Genomic DNA, 14371 nt, shown 5'->3' on the forward strand with positions numbered 1-14371 from the left:
GCCATTGTCTGGAGTCCTCCCTAGACTGGTATTTTTTTCCTGAGATGGGCACAGAAGTCCCAGCTTGTTATGCTCTCTAACTTAGCAGCCTTGACACTCCTAGAAGGAAGGCAGGAATTGTTGTACCCATTGTACTGATGGGTAAACTGAGGCCCTGAGTGGGAAGCACTTGCCCAAAGTCTCACAGTGGCAGTAGCAGACCCAGAACTAGAACCCAAGTTTCCTGGTGCCCTATCTGGGGATCCCTACATGGTCTCGGGGCCTCACCCCACCTCGTCTGCTCTCAGACACGGCCCCTGAGGACTTAGGGCTTTTAGAGACTAGTAATCATCACCTTCATCACAGCAACAACACTTGGTTGTTTCCAAGGTGATTCTGCATTCATTATCCTAGCTAGCAACACACAGCTCTCCGGGAAAAAAAGAGCAGTCACTCTGTTCCCATTTTAGACAAGGGAATCACAGAGATGAGGGCCCTGCCCAGATCACTCAGAGGGTCAGGCAGACCTGGGACAAGGACTCAGGTCTCCTGCCCCTCCCCCTCAAGGGTTCTTTTTCCATCTTAATAAGAAAGAGCTTTGCCAAGGCACCCCCAGGAAGCCTCAGGTAACCAGGAGGCCGGAGCTGGTAGGGTGGGCAGCAGGGTTCTCATAGCCCCCCTCACCTGAATGGGCTTTTCCATGTCCCCATCACACAGGGACACCAATGGCACAGTGAATGGCTTCCACACGGGGTCCAGCGTGTACTTGATCACCTGCAGGACAGTGAGGGGCAAGGGTGAACTCAGGCCCAGGGCCAGTACAGCTCTGGGGTTGGGCCAGCCCAATGGGACAGGGAGTGGCAAGGTGGAGAGACCCACAGCCATGCCTCGGGGGGTGGAAGCGAGCATCCCTGTGATGGGGAGGGAACAAGTCCTTTAGGGGCCAGCTTGGGTTTTCCTGTGTACCGCAGAACTGTGACTGCCTAGCCCCGTCCTGAGCTGTCGGGTGTGGCTGGATGGACTACAGACCCACTGGCTCAGAGACCCCTGGAGCCCCACACACCCACCTCAGTCCTGTGGACCAGCATCCACTTGCCATCACCTCCTGGTTTATAAAACTCGAGAAATGGGTCTGACTTCCCAAAGAGGTCCTGGAGGAAGCGGGAGGATGTGGGTGAGGAAGGCATAACTCCACCGGATTCAGATGGGGTGGGGGTGTGGCCCCGCTGCCTCCCACACCTGGCGTCAGGAGTGAGGGCTGTGGGCAGAGCCAGCCTGGCCCCCTCTCCCCTCAGCCTCTGCAGGGCTCAGCAGACGCCCAGGGCAGTTGCAGCCCCATGGGACCAAGCAGCAGCCCCAGGAGAAACCGCCCCATCCTGGGGTTACCAGAGCTTGGGCTCAGAGACCCTAAGACCTGGAGCCTGTAGAAGTTACAATTCCAGCATCTTCAGTGGGGCAGGACGTCAAGAGGGAGATTGTTCCCAGGGCAGAGGGAGGCACCCAGCAGGATGGGATTTTAATTTATTTTAGTGGGATTCTGAAAAACTTAAACTATCCTAGCGGAAGAGTCCTTTAAAACTCCATTTATTTAAGAAAACATGGACTCTAAAGAGGCTATATTCAAGAGGGGGAGACATAAAATAAATGAGTAAGTAATATACATGAGGCAGCAATTAGTGTTAAGGAGACAACTAAAGGAGGAGGGGGCGGGAAATCAGGGACCACTGCAATTTCAGGGAAGGCCTCACTAGGAGGTGACACAGAGGTGAGGGAGGGGCCTGTCATGAGAATATTCAGGGTAAAGAACATCCCAGGCAGAAAAGACAGCAACTGCAAAGGTCCTGAGGCAGGACAGTGCCTGGTTTAATCCTAGGACAATGAAAAGGCTGATTTGGCTAAAACAGAATGAAAGTAGGGAATGCGGAAGGGGTGAGGTCAGGGAGTCGGCGGGGGGGAGCTGAGGACACATCAGGTGGGGTCCCGTAGGTTACTGTAAGGACCCTAGCATTTACACTACATGGGATGGGGAGCCCCAACGAGTGGGTTTCCAGCCATGTCTTGAATATCTCTAAGTGATAGGAAACTCACTACCTCAGTGGTGAAGCAGTTCTAATTTGGGGTGGCAGTAGGGCCGTGTGCTGTGGACTTGTCCCTGGAGGGGCAGTGAAGGTGGTGGCCAGAAGTCCCAGGCCACACAACCCCAGGGCTGGGGGAGGGCTGCTGCTCCTTGATGGAGAGCCCCCTCCCCTGCCTGCCTCACCTTCTTATCCAGCTTCCTGCCCACCAGGCTCAGCGTGATGACCCGGTTGTCTGAAAGCTCCTGGGCAGCAATCTGTAAGGCCAGAGGAACGTCGGGGGTCGGGGTCTGTCCTGAGACTCCCTCTGGCCTCCGTTCAGGCAGGGTGGACATAGGTTGCCCCAGGAGTCAATTCTCCAGGGCTGGGAGGGGAGTGGTGGGGAAGAGTAGTGCCAGGTGACCTGGGACAAGTCTCTCGTCTTCCTCAAACCTCAGTTTCCATCTTCTGGAAGATGGGGGTAATAACTCTTCTGGATATGAGGAATCAGAAAGTGACCCCAATGTGGCTCAAGAGATGGGCCATGAGATGGTGGGGGGGAGATGAAGCAGGGACCAAACATGGAGGGTGGTCTTGAGCCCTAGGGAGACGTTCTGGGCCAGCGAGCAGCCTGACAGACCCTCTCATGTCCCCACTGCAGATCCAGGGAGCACACACAACCACCTCAAAACACCAAGGCGTCGGAAATTCTAACAACTTCACTGTGCAGCCAGGGAGACTGAGGCCCAGGGCAGGGAAGGGACCACCCGAGCTCCCTCTGCTGTCTCGTCAGCTCACACCACTCATCTATCCTCCATGCCCTCCCCATCAGCCATGGCCCCCTGCCCCAGGCCGGCCAGTGATGCACCACCTGGGTGACCTTGAGGCTGCCATCTGCCCTCTCTGGCCTCTCCCCTTCCCCCTCCCCAGAGTGGCAGGGAAGGCCCTCTGGCCAACAGCAACCCAAGTGGGCTGGGTCCTCCCTCGGCTAGGACTTCCTCTGCTCCCACACCGCTGGGATGGCCTCACCTAACGAGCTATTTGACCCTGAGAACCACAGACGGAGGCCAGGCTAGAGGCCCCTTCTCCCCTTCCTCCCCTCCAGCTGAGACTTGCTCAACAACCCCATAGGGTAGGCCCTATTACTGCCCCCATTTCACAAGAGGAGGGAACCCAGGTCTGGAGGCGAACTGCTGGAAATGCTGGAGGATGGCATACCCGCTGGGTGGGGTCCTTCTGGGCTGGCTTCCATGTGGAGGGCAGCTGGCTTGTGGAGGCATTTATATGGGGAGGTTTTGAACCCCAAGAGGTGGGGGAGACTGGGAGGGGACATTCCAGGTGGCAGGAACAGTGGATGAGGGCCTGGGATAAGTGCAGGGTATGCTAAGAATTCAGTTTGCCTTGAACCCAGGCCATGGACATGAACGGGGTAAAAACTAGCTGAGACTGCTGGGTCCCTCCCAGCCTGGAATGCATGGCTCCACGGGCAGTGAGGAGCCAGGAAGGCTCCAGGGCAGGGGAGCAATGCCGTGTGAACACACACAGGTACAGCCCGCCTCCCTGCAGAACCCCTGGCGTCACACAGGCTCTGAAGAGGGACAATCCCGGAGCGAACCTCACTAGCTGAACTGCCCAAGGGCACTTCCTCTCTGGGTTTCAGTTCCCTCATCTGTAAAACCAGGTTTCCCTGCCTTCCGGGGGTCTAATGACTGAAGAGCTCAGCCGCTCAAAGGGCCTGCGCATCGCAAGAATCACTGTGCTTCGCAGGGATCACTGCGCATCAGAGGAATCATTGCGCATTGCAGCCACAAGCAGAGTTCCGATGGGCAAGGCGCTCCTGAAACGCCTGAAAGACGCCCAAGGGGCCAGTGCCGGGAGTGGATGCAGCGAGGGCTCTGGAGGCCTCCAGGGAGGAGGAGTAGCGCCCCTGCCTGGGGAGCCACCGTGGGGACCCCTGGCAGTGCCCCCCACTCCCCAGTTTGGCAGCCCCAACGCATCATATGTGGAGCCAGGAGCCCGTTGCTAAGAGACCTGTTGCTAAGTTGTAAGTTGGGCCTTTTTACTCCAAACAAAGCTGGTGATTATCTGCCAGTGAAGTGGCCCATTGATGGGGGAGGGCAGTGGGCAGTGTGTGGGGGGCCTGCAGAGAGCGGGGAGGGGGGCTGGTACCGTAATCAAGCCCTTCCCCGCAGGCTTGTCATTCATCAGCAGCAGAGGCTGAGTGATCTTCTTGCTGGAGACGATCTGGAGGGAGAGAGGAGAGGCGCTCACTCTGAGGGCTGGGGAGGAGACCCAGGGAGGAAAAATCCTCAACAGGCACTGCTCACAGCGCGATGCTCCATGCCAGGCGCTGGCTAAACCTCCCCCTGCGTGATCCCCGCCGTGGGAGGCAGACAGCAACCACTGCTAACCCCACCGGGCAGCTGAGGAGACTGAGGCTCAGAGAGGTTAAGACACTTGCCCGAGGTCCCACAGCTGGGATAGAATCCCAGCAGTCGGATTCTGCTGACTGGATGTCCCCAGTAAAAGGCTCTTGTAAGGCTCACATTCTGGAGACTGCTGAAGAGAGGTTAGCCGCGTAACTGCGGCTAACTGCCTCCCCGCGTAACTGCCTCCCCCAGAGTCATCCAGAGACCCCCACCCTCCCTCAGGGTGTGATCCCTGATGGAGAGGATCAAACCCTGACTCCTCCTATGTATTTTCATTGCTTTGAATAGTGAATACATTCACACAGTGTTCAAGGATCAATACAATATAGAAAGGACAAGTGGAACACATTGTAAAGTCTCCCTCCCACCCGTCTCTGTACACCCCATTCCCACACCCTCCATGTGCCACCACGGTTCTGTTTCTTGGGGAAAAGGCCAGTGTTTCTTTGTGCCAATGTGAGCATGTTCCTAGTCTCCCTGTGCTAGTTTTTCTCCCTAGGTCCACTCTCTGCCCTTCTCCACCTTCTCTATGCCACCGTGGACTGCATCACCTGGCTCCCGTCTTACAGCTTCTCGGGGTTCAGCCAACGGGGGTGCCAGCAGGAGCCAGGAGAGCAGGAGGGGAGAAGGGCTGGGCTGAGCCTTGGCGGAAGCTTTGTTGCTCATCATCGGCCTGGCTCCAGTCCAGAGGCCTCCCCGTGGTGGCCACAGCTCTCCCCAGGACCTGGCAACACCACTTCCTGCCCCGCCCCTCCCTCCAGGCTAGGGGTGGCCGGGCTTCTGGCAGGTGTCAGCCCTGTAAAGGTTTCCTCACCCCTTGTCGGTTCCTGCCCCTGCCCACTGGTCCTAAAGCTCTCTCCTCCGTTACCCTTTGAGGGTGTAGACACATGGCGGGGACCCTGAGAGACACACCCCACTTCTTACGTAACTGCTGGGCCCTTGCTTTTTTCATTGAACATCATCTCCTGGAAGGCCCAGGGCATTTCAGTCTCCACTAGAACCTCTCGAAGCATTTTCCACTTTATTCACCCACCATCCCTATAGACTGGGCAGAGAGGTCATCGCTATCCCCAAGTAAAATATGGGGCAAGTGAGGCTCAGAAGGGTGTGGGGCTTGCCCTAGGGCACACAGCCATTAACAGTGATCGGAACTTGTATCAGGAGCTCTTAGCCCTGCAACCTCCATAAGCTCAGCAAGGAGTGAGCTGGAGGGGGAAATGTGGCCCAGAGAGGGAAAGGAAGTTGCCCAAGGTCACACAGTGAGCCAGCCATCAAGTGGGACTATCATGGGTGTCTTGGTTGCTGGTCAGATGCTCCCATCCCAGGAAGTCAAGACCACACTTGCTTACTTCTACCACTGAGAAGCTCTGGCCACAGGGCGCCCCACTCCTGTGTGGCACTGTGTTCAGTGTCTTCCGAGGGGAACACTTCAGCCTGGCCCCAGCCCCACCTGCCTACTTCCCCCTTTCTGTGCCTGCTGGCCCCCAAGGCTGTCTGCATTTGTGATGCCACCTTGGGAGCCAGGCGGGAAAATGGGACCAGGGAAAGCAGGCAGCAGCAGACTCTCCAGGGGGCTGCCCCATCCTTGGGAGCCAGGTGACTTATGGCGGCACTGCACTGACCCCACCCTCCTGGAGGAGCCCGGCTCACCGTGCCCAGACTGCAGGAGAAATGGCCCAGGAAATCGTGCTCCTCGAGCTGCGTGCTGGACTTGTCCTGGTCGAACAGGGCAAACTTGAGCTTCTGCACCTCCTCAAAGTGGTAGTCAAGGACGAACTTCTTGGAGAAAGCAGGGTTGAGGTTGTTGACTGCAGTTTCTGTCCTGTCATACTGGCAGGGGGCAGGGAAACAGGTGTCAGAGTCAGGTAGCCGGTTCAACCCTTCTTGGGCTACAGGGAATCATGGTGCTTACTTGCTGAACACCCAATTCTGTGCCAGGCACTCATGGCCAGTTACCCGGGTGGCTGAAACAATCATCACTCCCAGCTCACAGATAAGGACACTGAAGCACAGAGAGGTTAAGTGACTCACCCAAGGTTGAACAGCTAGAGGGCGGGGCCAAGATTTGAACCCAGTCCTGACTCTACCATTCACACTTTTAACACACTGGTCCTGACTCCATACCCAGGTTCCAAGGTAAGAGGTCGGACCCTGTCCCTGCCTAGGTTAAGTGACAGAGGGAGTCCCTTTTCCCATCTGGACCTCAGTTTTCCCTTCTGTAAAATGAAAGGATTTGACATCTGTGGCTTTCATCCTTTTTATTTGGGGAGAACCCTTTTTTCAAACCACATTTTACATGGAAGCTGAGAGAAGAAACAGAGAGAAGGAGGGGTACTTAGGGGGAGGTGAGGTCAGGGGCTCCCCATCTTCCCGGAGGCAGGTGTTTGTACCTTCCTCAAACCCTGGAATGTCAAAACCAGGAACCGAGCGGCCCCCACCCCCCACCTACTGTGGAGACCGAGGCCTGGGGAAGGACAGGGCCTTGCACTGTGTGTCTCTGGTGGGGCTGGGACAGGAACCCCGCCTCCTGGCCTCTCTGCACTGAGGCCCCAAACCGCGGAGTCTGGGTGACAGTCTATTTTGGAGCCTGGGCTGTGTTGATTTTTCCTCCCACCCATCCCATTTCCAAGGGCCAGAGAGCAGCAGGGACGGAAGAGGTCTTGGCCCTGGGCTATTTTTAGCCAGGGTGTCTGGCCTGGGTGGGAGGGAGATTGTCACGGAGGGTGGGGGGCATGCCATGAGTGGGGGTGGGTGCAGTGGGGGAGGACATCACTCCCCGAGGGGCGGGGCGGGGGCAGGGGGAGTTCCGGAGACCTGTCAGAGGGGACTCTGGACATGCTGGCCTCAGGCCTGGGGCTTCCCCCAGCAATCCTCGGCTGACCTCATGCCCCACCTCCCACTTCTGGCTGTACCACCAACATGCTGGGTGAGACAGGTAAGTCCCTCCCCGCTCTGGGCCCCAGTTCTCCTCTGTAAAATGGGTCAACAATCCCAGCCCATTTCCTTGGCATCATAAGAAGGAGCCAACATCTGTGGAAACTCTTTGTAAACCACAGTATGTTCTGTGGGACGCCCACCGAGGCCTCATTAAATAACTATGAAAAATAGAAACATATTTTGGAAAATTTATATGCATGTAAAACTATCTGGAAGGCTGGATACCAAACCATTAACAGTTGGTTCTCCCTGACAGGCGGGTTCCCAACCATTTTGATTTTCTTCTCTAGGTCTACCTGGATTTTCTAAATTTACTGCAATGAATATAGACCCCTTTCGGAATAGGAAACAAAGCCATTTTTAAACGCTGAAAGTCTTAACAGTTTGGATTTCTCAATATCCTTCCTTAAGCTGCATCTTTCCCCAGCCCTCAGGCCAAAGTCTTCCAGCTCAGAAGTCCTTGGCTGTAGCACCATCAACATCCCCAGCTCTGGGACTCTCCAAGGTAGGAGGGAAAAAAATCCTCATTTCACAGATGAGGAGACAGGCTCAGAGAGGGATAGCCACCTGCCCAAGGCCACACAGCAGGGAGTGACAGAGCTGGGTCTTGGTCCAGCTCTGGGACCAAAGCCCGAGTTCCCTATTTCTCTCTTTGCTCCTCACTGACTGTGCTCATTTAGGAATAAGAGGGCAAAGTTATTTTAAAAATGAAAGCAAGCATTTTGCAAAACTCTAAGGTTTTAACTATATATCATAGTAACTTAAAATACTGTAAAACACTAAATATAAAATTATATAAATATAAATCTATGAATTATAATAAACACAAATATAATTATTTTAAGTACTGTTATAAACATTTTAAATAAAATTTGATTTTCAGAATAACAATCTTCTAAGTAACCCTCGGCCCACACTGCAAGTACTTCTAAGGGCCTGACCCCAGGTCCCTGGGATCGAGTGAGAGCCCCTCCCCAGCGACCGAGCCACCCTCCCTCCACCCATTGCAGCTGCACACAGAGGGGCCTCACCTCGCTCCACCTGCCATCATTCTCTGTGAAGAGGACACAGAAGGGGTCGGACTTAGAGGTGACGTCCCGGTCCAGCAGGTTCTGGCCACTCACTGACAGCTCCACCTTGCACACGCAGTACTGGGAGCCCACGGGGGCCACCCCCGGTGCTGGGGCACCTCCACCCGGCATGTAGGCCATGGGGGTCGGCAACGGCGGCAGCAGCTCCTCGCAGTCTGAGGGGACAGCATTGGGGGTCAGAGAGGGGACAGCCATCTGCTACGCCACTCCACCCTGGGGAGGCGTCACCACCTGACCCTCAAGATGTGGGTAAAGATGGAAGAAAAGGAGTGTGTGTGGGGCGGGGTGGAAGTGGGGATGACATGGGCAAAAGCTTGGAGAAAGAATGCAGGAAGGGACTTCACTGGTGGCGCAGTGGTTAAGAATCTGCCTGCCAATGCAGGGAACACAGGTTCAAGCCCTGGTCCGCGAAGATCCCACATGCCACGGAGCAACTAAGCCTGTGTGCCACAACTGCTGAGCCTGCGCTCTAGAGCCCGTGAGCCACAACTACTGAGCCCACGCACCGCAACTACTGAAGCCCGCCTGCCTAGAGCCCGTGCTCCACAACAAGAGAAGCCACCGCAATGAGAAGCCCACACACCCCAAAGAAGAGTAGCCGCAAGTAGAGAAAGCCTGTGTATAGCAACGAAGACCCAACGCAGCCAAAAATAATAAACAAATTAAAAAAAAAAAAAAAAAAAAGAATGCAGGAAATGTGTGAAAAAGGAGTCTCTTGTAGGTGTGTTTAGTTTGTCTTTGAAGTCATTCTCTGCTTTGGTCCATCTTTACCTGTGAGATACACACAGGTCCAAGCTGCCCCTGTCGGATCAGCAACAAATCACAGTGGACACAGGCATCCCATTCATTTTGCCAGGAAAACCTGGGCTTCTCCTGAGCAACTGACATATCGGCATCTTGCGGCTACAATGGAGCTTGTAATTGCTCAGGTTTCCCTCACTGCTTTGGCCACTAGGAAGCTACCTTCTGGTCACTTATCCAAAACTTGACTTTGTTCATTATCTGTCTCGTTCATCCTGTATCACCAGCCTAAGCACAGTGACCGGTCCATAGGAGGCACTCAGTTTATATTTGTTGGATTAAAAAAAAAGGTAAGTGTATAAATCAACGAACGGACAAACGCTCCATATCGCTCAGATCTTGCCTGAGTTGGTCCTTATCCTCAGCTCTCTGTGCCTCAGTTTCCTCATGTGCTCACGACACATCATGACACAGTCCTACAGGTGTGGTCAGATCTTACTTCCACTGGCACATCTGAAGTTCACCCAGGCCCGCCTTCCAGCATCAGCCACCCGGCAAGATGTCCATTTTGGACATTCCCTATTCCCCGTTCCCCTCGCCGGGTCACGGATTCGCTCATCCCTCCCTGACTTGGCATGGCCACCCTGCGGCACACACGCAGCTCTCCAGCCCCTCCGATGGAAACTAGTTTTCACACGACAAGAATAAATACTGCAGGCAAACTGCAGTGCTGTGCTGATGCTCTGGGCTCGTGTGACTGTAATGAGGTTCTGTTCTAGGGACAGACGGTGGGAGGGAGCAGGCTGAGCACGGGCTTTGTCACTGTCCAGATCCTCTCCCTGCCAGGTATGCCCAGGGCGCTGTGTCTGGAGCGGAAGCGGGGACCACGCTCGCGCAGGCCTCCTGCAGACCGGCGCTTCGCGTGCCCAGCGAGAGGCTGGCGCTCAGGAAGCGGGCCCAGCGCTGCCACCGTGGCTCGGTCCTTCCCGCATGGATGAGAGCCACCTCCTCGCCAGCCTCCCTACTGCCTCTCCTTAGTCGAACCTCCCCTTGTCCCCACAGGGGCTGGAGTGAGCTTTTAAAAACACAAATTGGACCATGTCACCTCTCTGCTTAAAACCCTCCAAGACTTCCATCACTCTCTGAATAAAGCCCCAGCTCCCTCCGGAAGCCTGCAGCCGCAGGACCTGGCTGCCCTCCGCACGCTCTCAGCCAGACTGGAACATGAGGTCCTAGAGGGCTGGAGCTGGGTAGTCTTCTTACCGCAGGATCCCAGCTCTGGCACAGTTCTCGGGACTTGGCAGACACTCAGCAAACACTCTAGAGTGAATGAACGAGCCTCAGTGTCCCCGTCTGGAGGGTGAGGCGATTTTAGGACCTGCCCCGCCAGGGTGAATAAGGATTAGAGACATCTCGCGGGTGACGTGCTCAGCTTGTAGTCAGTGCTGGTCAGCGTGGTCAGGTGGGTTCGTGCTCTCAGAAGGAATGGCCTCCTCTCACCTCCCTCCTCTGGGGCAGTGCAGGGCCAGTTACCCACTCGACAGTCAGGGGATAAGATATTAGTCAAGGAGTTGGAACCTGGCCCTCGTGGGTAAGTGTTTGGGGGCTGGACTCGTCTACACAGAGGCTGAGAGAACACCTGATTATGCTTACAACTACCTGGGGTGGGGGGGGGGCACAAGTCACCCCCATTTTGCAGATAAGGAAACTGAGGCTCAGAGCAGAAGTCACCTGTACAATGTCACACAGTCAGGAAACAGAGGCAGGCTGTGAACCAATTTTCCAGACTCCCAGGCCAACGTACGGCCTTCTGGCCAGGGCCAGGGGACTGCTGGGCATGGTGGGGACCTAGAACCAGGTGGGGGCATCTGGGGAGTCAGCCAGGCCAAAGGGAGCCTGAGGCTAAGAAGACCCCGGAGACCCCAAGGTCACCAGTTCCTCTGGGGTTACCCTGTCCGCACCCCTGTCTCTCCCATCATCACTAATGGGGTGGATTTCAGCTCACCCACCTCCTCTCCACCTCACAGGCCCCCTTCATGACATGCTAGATGCCATTTGGGCCAACATCCCCCCTGCTGCCAAGTCAGAGACCTCTGTTTTCATCCTGTACCTGAGGGGTATCAGGTACACACACCCAGGTTCACACATTTCCTTGTGCACGTCACACTGATACACACGCACGCACACGCCCGCAGACTAACAGATGCAAAGGCAAGCGCTTATATGAACACTCTGGGGCCACTTCTCCCCCGCCCTCCCCCTGGTCTGAGCTACCATCATCCGTCACCTAGGTTACTGCACTCTCCTCCTACCCCTCACTGGCACCAGCCTGGCTGAGGGTGTGGCCAGGAGGGCCAGGTCCAGGGGACGGTTGGGCTGTCGGGGCTCCTCAGAGCCCACTGTGGCCCCACCTGGATCAGCTTGCAGGCCCCAGAGAGAGTGAGTGATGAGTGGGCGGGGAAGGGGGCACTCCTCCCCCAGCTAGGGGCAGGTCCCCCATCCCCAACTCACCCTCTGCTTGGAAGCTTCTGGATCCCCAAAACGGGGAGCACATGATGTCTGGAGTTGGGGCAGGCGGGGGTCAGAGTGGGCCCCTCTGTGCCAGCCGGCAGCGGGCAGGCAGGCCAGACCCTGAGGCCTGACGCAATGGAAAAAGAAACCATGGCTTAGGCTGGGCCGGGCCCCCTCCCCTCCTACTCCAGCAGGAGGGCAGGCAGGCAAGGTGTCATTAAGGGAGGGTTGGGCCTGCCATGCGCATCTGGGCAAGATGGAAACGCTCCCTGGTGCAGCACCGCCGCACAGGTAATTTGAGGTTTCAGGCTGGAGAGGGGGCCTGGGGAGCTGGGGCCTGCTCGTGGATGGTCCTGACTCCTGGCCCAGATGGACACAGGCCTTCTGGGGTGACCAGAGCCCCGGGGAAGGAATTGGAAGGCGGGGATACAAAACTAGCAGTCCCGGGCTTCCCTGGTGGCGCAGTGGTTGAGAATCTGCCTGCCAACGCAGGGGACGCGGGTTTGAGCCCTGGTCTGGGAAGATCCCACATGCCGCGGAGCAACTAGGCCCTTGAGCCACAACTACTGAGCCTGCGCGTCTGGAGCCTGTGCTCCGCAACAAGAGAGGCCACGATAGTGAGAGGCCCGCACACCGCGATGAAGAGTGGCCCCTGATTGCCGCAAACTAGAGAAAGCCCTTGCACAGAAACGAAGACCCAGCACAGCTAAGGATAAATAAATAAATAATAATTTTAAAAAAGATTAAAAAACAACAACAACAACAAAAACCCTAGCAGTCCCTTTTACAGATGGGTTAACCGAGGCCAAGAGCGGGCAGGGCTTGGGAATTCCCATTCATTCATTCAGCAAACATTCCTTGAGCACTCTCGGGCTTCAACAATGAACAAGACTGAGGCTTCAGCTCCCACAGGGTCCGCTGGCCCGGGCTCCTAAGACATCTTACCCTTTATTTTTTTTTTAAAACAGGTTTATCAAGATATAATTCATATACCCTACAATTCACCCATTTAAAATGTACAATTCAACGGATTTTAGTACATTCACAGATATGTGCAACCATCACCACAGTCAATTTTAGAACATTTTCATCAACTCAATAGGAAATCCTGTATCCTTTAGCTATCACCCCACCCCACCCCTAAGTAACCACTAATCTACTTTCTGTCTCTACATTTACCTATTCTGGACTTTCATATGAATGGAATCATATAATATGTGGTCTTTTGTGACTGGCTTCTTTCAGTTACCCTAATGTTTTCAAGATTCATCCACGTCCTACCTTGTATCGGTGCTTCATTTCTTTTTTTATGGCTGAATAATATTCCATTGTATGGATTCTTCCCAATTTTGAACAATGGAGAAAAGGTTGGCATTTTAAAAACATTTGCTGAAAACTGCTTTTTAAAGGGAATTTAAAAATGTACAAAGCATAAAAACTGTCACACTTGCCAAGTGTATGTTTTTAACCTTCAGAGGTTATCACTGCAAGAACTGGTAAGACACTTCCAAGAGCTCAGCCAAGAGCTGAGCATGGAGCAGTTTCCTCACGTGGACAGAAATACATGAATGAAAGATCACTCTGCCCAACTCCCTATCCATGTTGGAATCCCTTCTGCAAAACCCTAGCTCCTATTTGAAAAGTTCTAGCATCAAAATGTCATTTCTTCACAAGGTGATGCATTCCACTTTCTGTCAACTCTCATGGTTAGAACATTCTTCCTCTTAAATATTGTTTCTGTCCCTATAGGTTATTGCTGGAATGGTGGTGGTTTGGGGAACTCTTTTTTGGTGAGATGGTGAAGTGGGAAGGTAAGAAGCTAAATTATCAATAGTTGCCCTTGCTCTATTTAATCTGGAAATCACCAGATAGATTATTAGTGGATTATAAACAAACAAATAGACCACTGGCAGATTTGTAGATCAATGTCTTAATGTGAGGTTGATAGGATTTTTAAAGGTTGTGATGGGTGATAAAGATCAAGTCAGGAAATTATGGGAACATGCTATAAAAACCATAAAGTACTCCATATACAGGTGTAAGGAGGTGGCATTCCTGTCACCACAAAACTAGTGGATTAGGCCTATATGCGATGTATGGTGGCTTCAAGGAGGAAGACGGGTAAATATGAGGTGGATGAACCCAGAAGGTAGGTTGAAGTTATAGCTGAACAGCTGTAGACGTCTAGCAGGAGACAAGCCTAAGCTACCCGTTGAAATCCATTGAACTCTACTGAACTATACACACAGGTTGACATTAGCTTTGTAGACGGCTTTGGATGGGCTTATTAAAACTGTGTGTGATACAAAGCTGGAAGGGAGTGCAAATTCAGTAGAATTTGGAGGAAGAGTGGAGCCAATCCAGGGACAAATGTTTCTGACAAATGACAAGATGCAATTTGATAGAGATAACTGTAAGCCTGTGTTCAGTTCTGAGTTCAGTGTGGGGCGTGCCTGGCTTGACAGCTGTTTGCATATAAAGGATCTGGGCATTTCGGATAGGCACAACCTCAGTTGTCCTGGCCGTGTGATTCAGCTGTTAAGAATGTCAGCCAATTATTAATGCATTACTATATAATGCATTACATGGTGTGGTGTCAGAGATCACAAAACAACAGTCTGTGGAACAA

The 14371-nt window shown here is 53.9% G+C and overlaps 1 protein-coding gene across 3 annotated transcripts in view; it reads right to left on the reverse strand.

The window, feature by feature from the left end:
- The window catches only part of CPNE2 (copine 2), a 54672-nt gene that overhangs the window by 23224 nt on the left and 17077 nt on the right, over positions 1–14371 (reverse strand). For 2 of the 3 annotated variants that reach the window (XM_057533995.1, XM_057533994.1), the window contains exons 2-7: positions 8431–8645; positions 6113–6292; positions 4203–4277; positions 2240–2311; positions 1047–1130; positions 664–753 (exon numbers count right to left, since the gene is read on the reverse strand). In XM_057533995.1, the coding sequence (XP_057389978.1) occupies positions 664–753; positions 1047–1130; positions 2240–2311; positions 4203–4277; positions 6113–6292; positions 8431–8610 (681 nt within the window). In that variant the 5' untranslated portion in view covers positions 8611–8645. The remainder of the gene's footprint in view (positions 1–663; positions 754–1046; positions 1131–2239; positions 2312–4202; positions 4278–6112; positions 6293–8430; positions 8646–14371) is intronic. The other variant, XM_057533996.1, reaches the window with a different exon arrangement.

This window comes from Balaenoptera acutorostrata, chromosome 19 (assembly GCF_949987535.1).
Source record: "Balaenoptera acutorostrata chromosome 19, mBalAcu1.1, whole genome shotgun sequence".
In the NCBI taxonomy this organism is placed as follows: Eukaryota; Metazoa; Chordata; class Mammalia; order Artiodactyla; family Balaenopteridae; genus Balaenoptera; species Balaenoptera acutorostrata.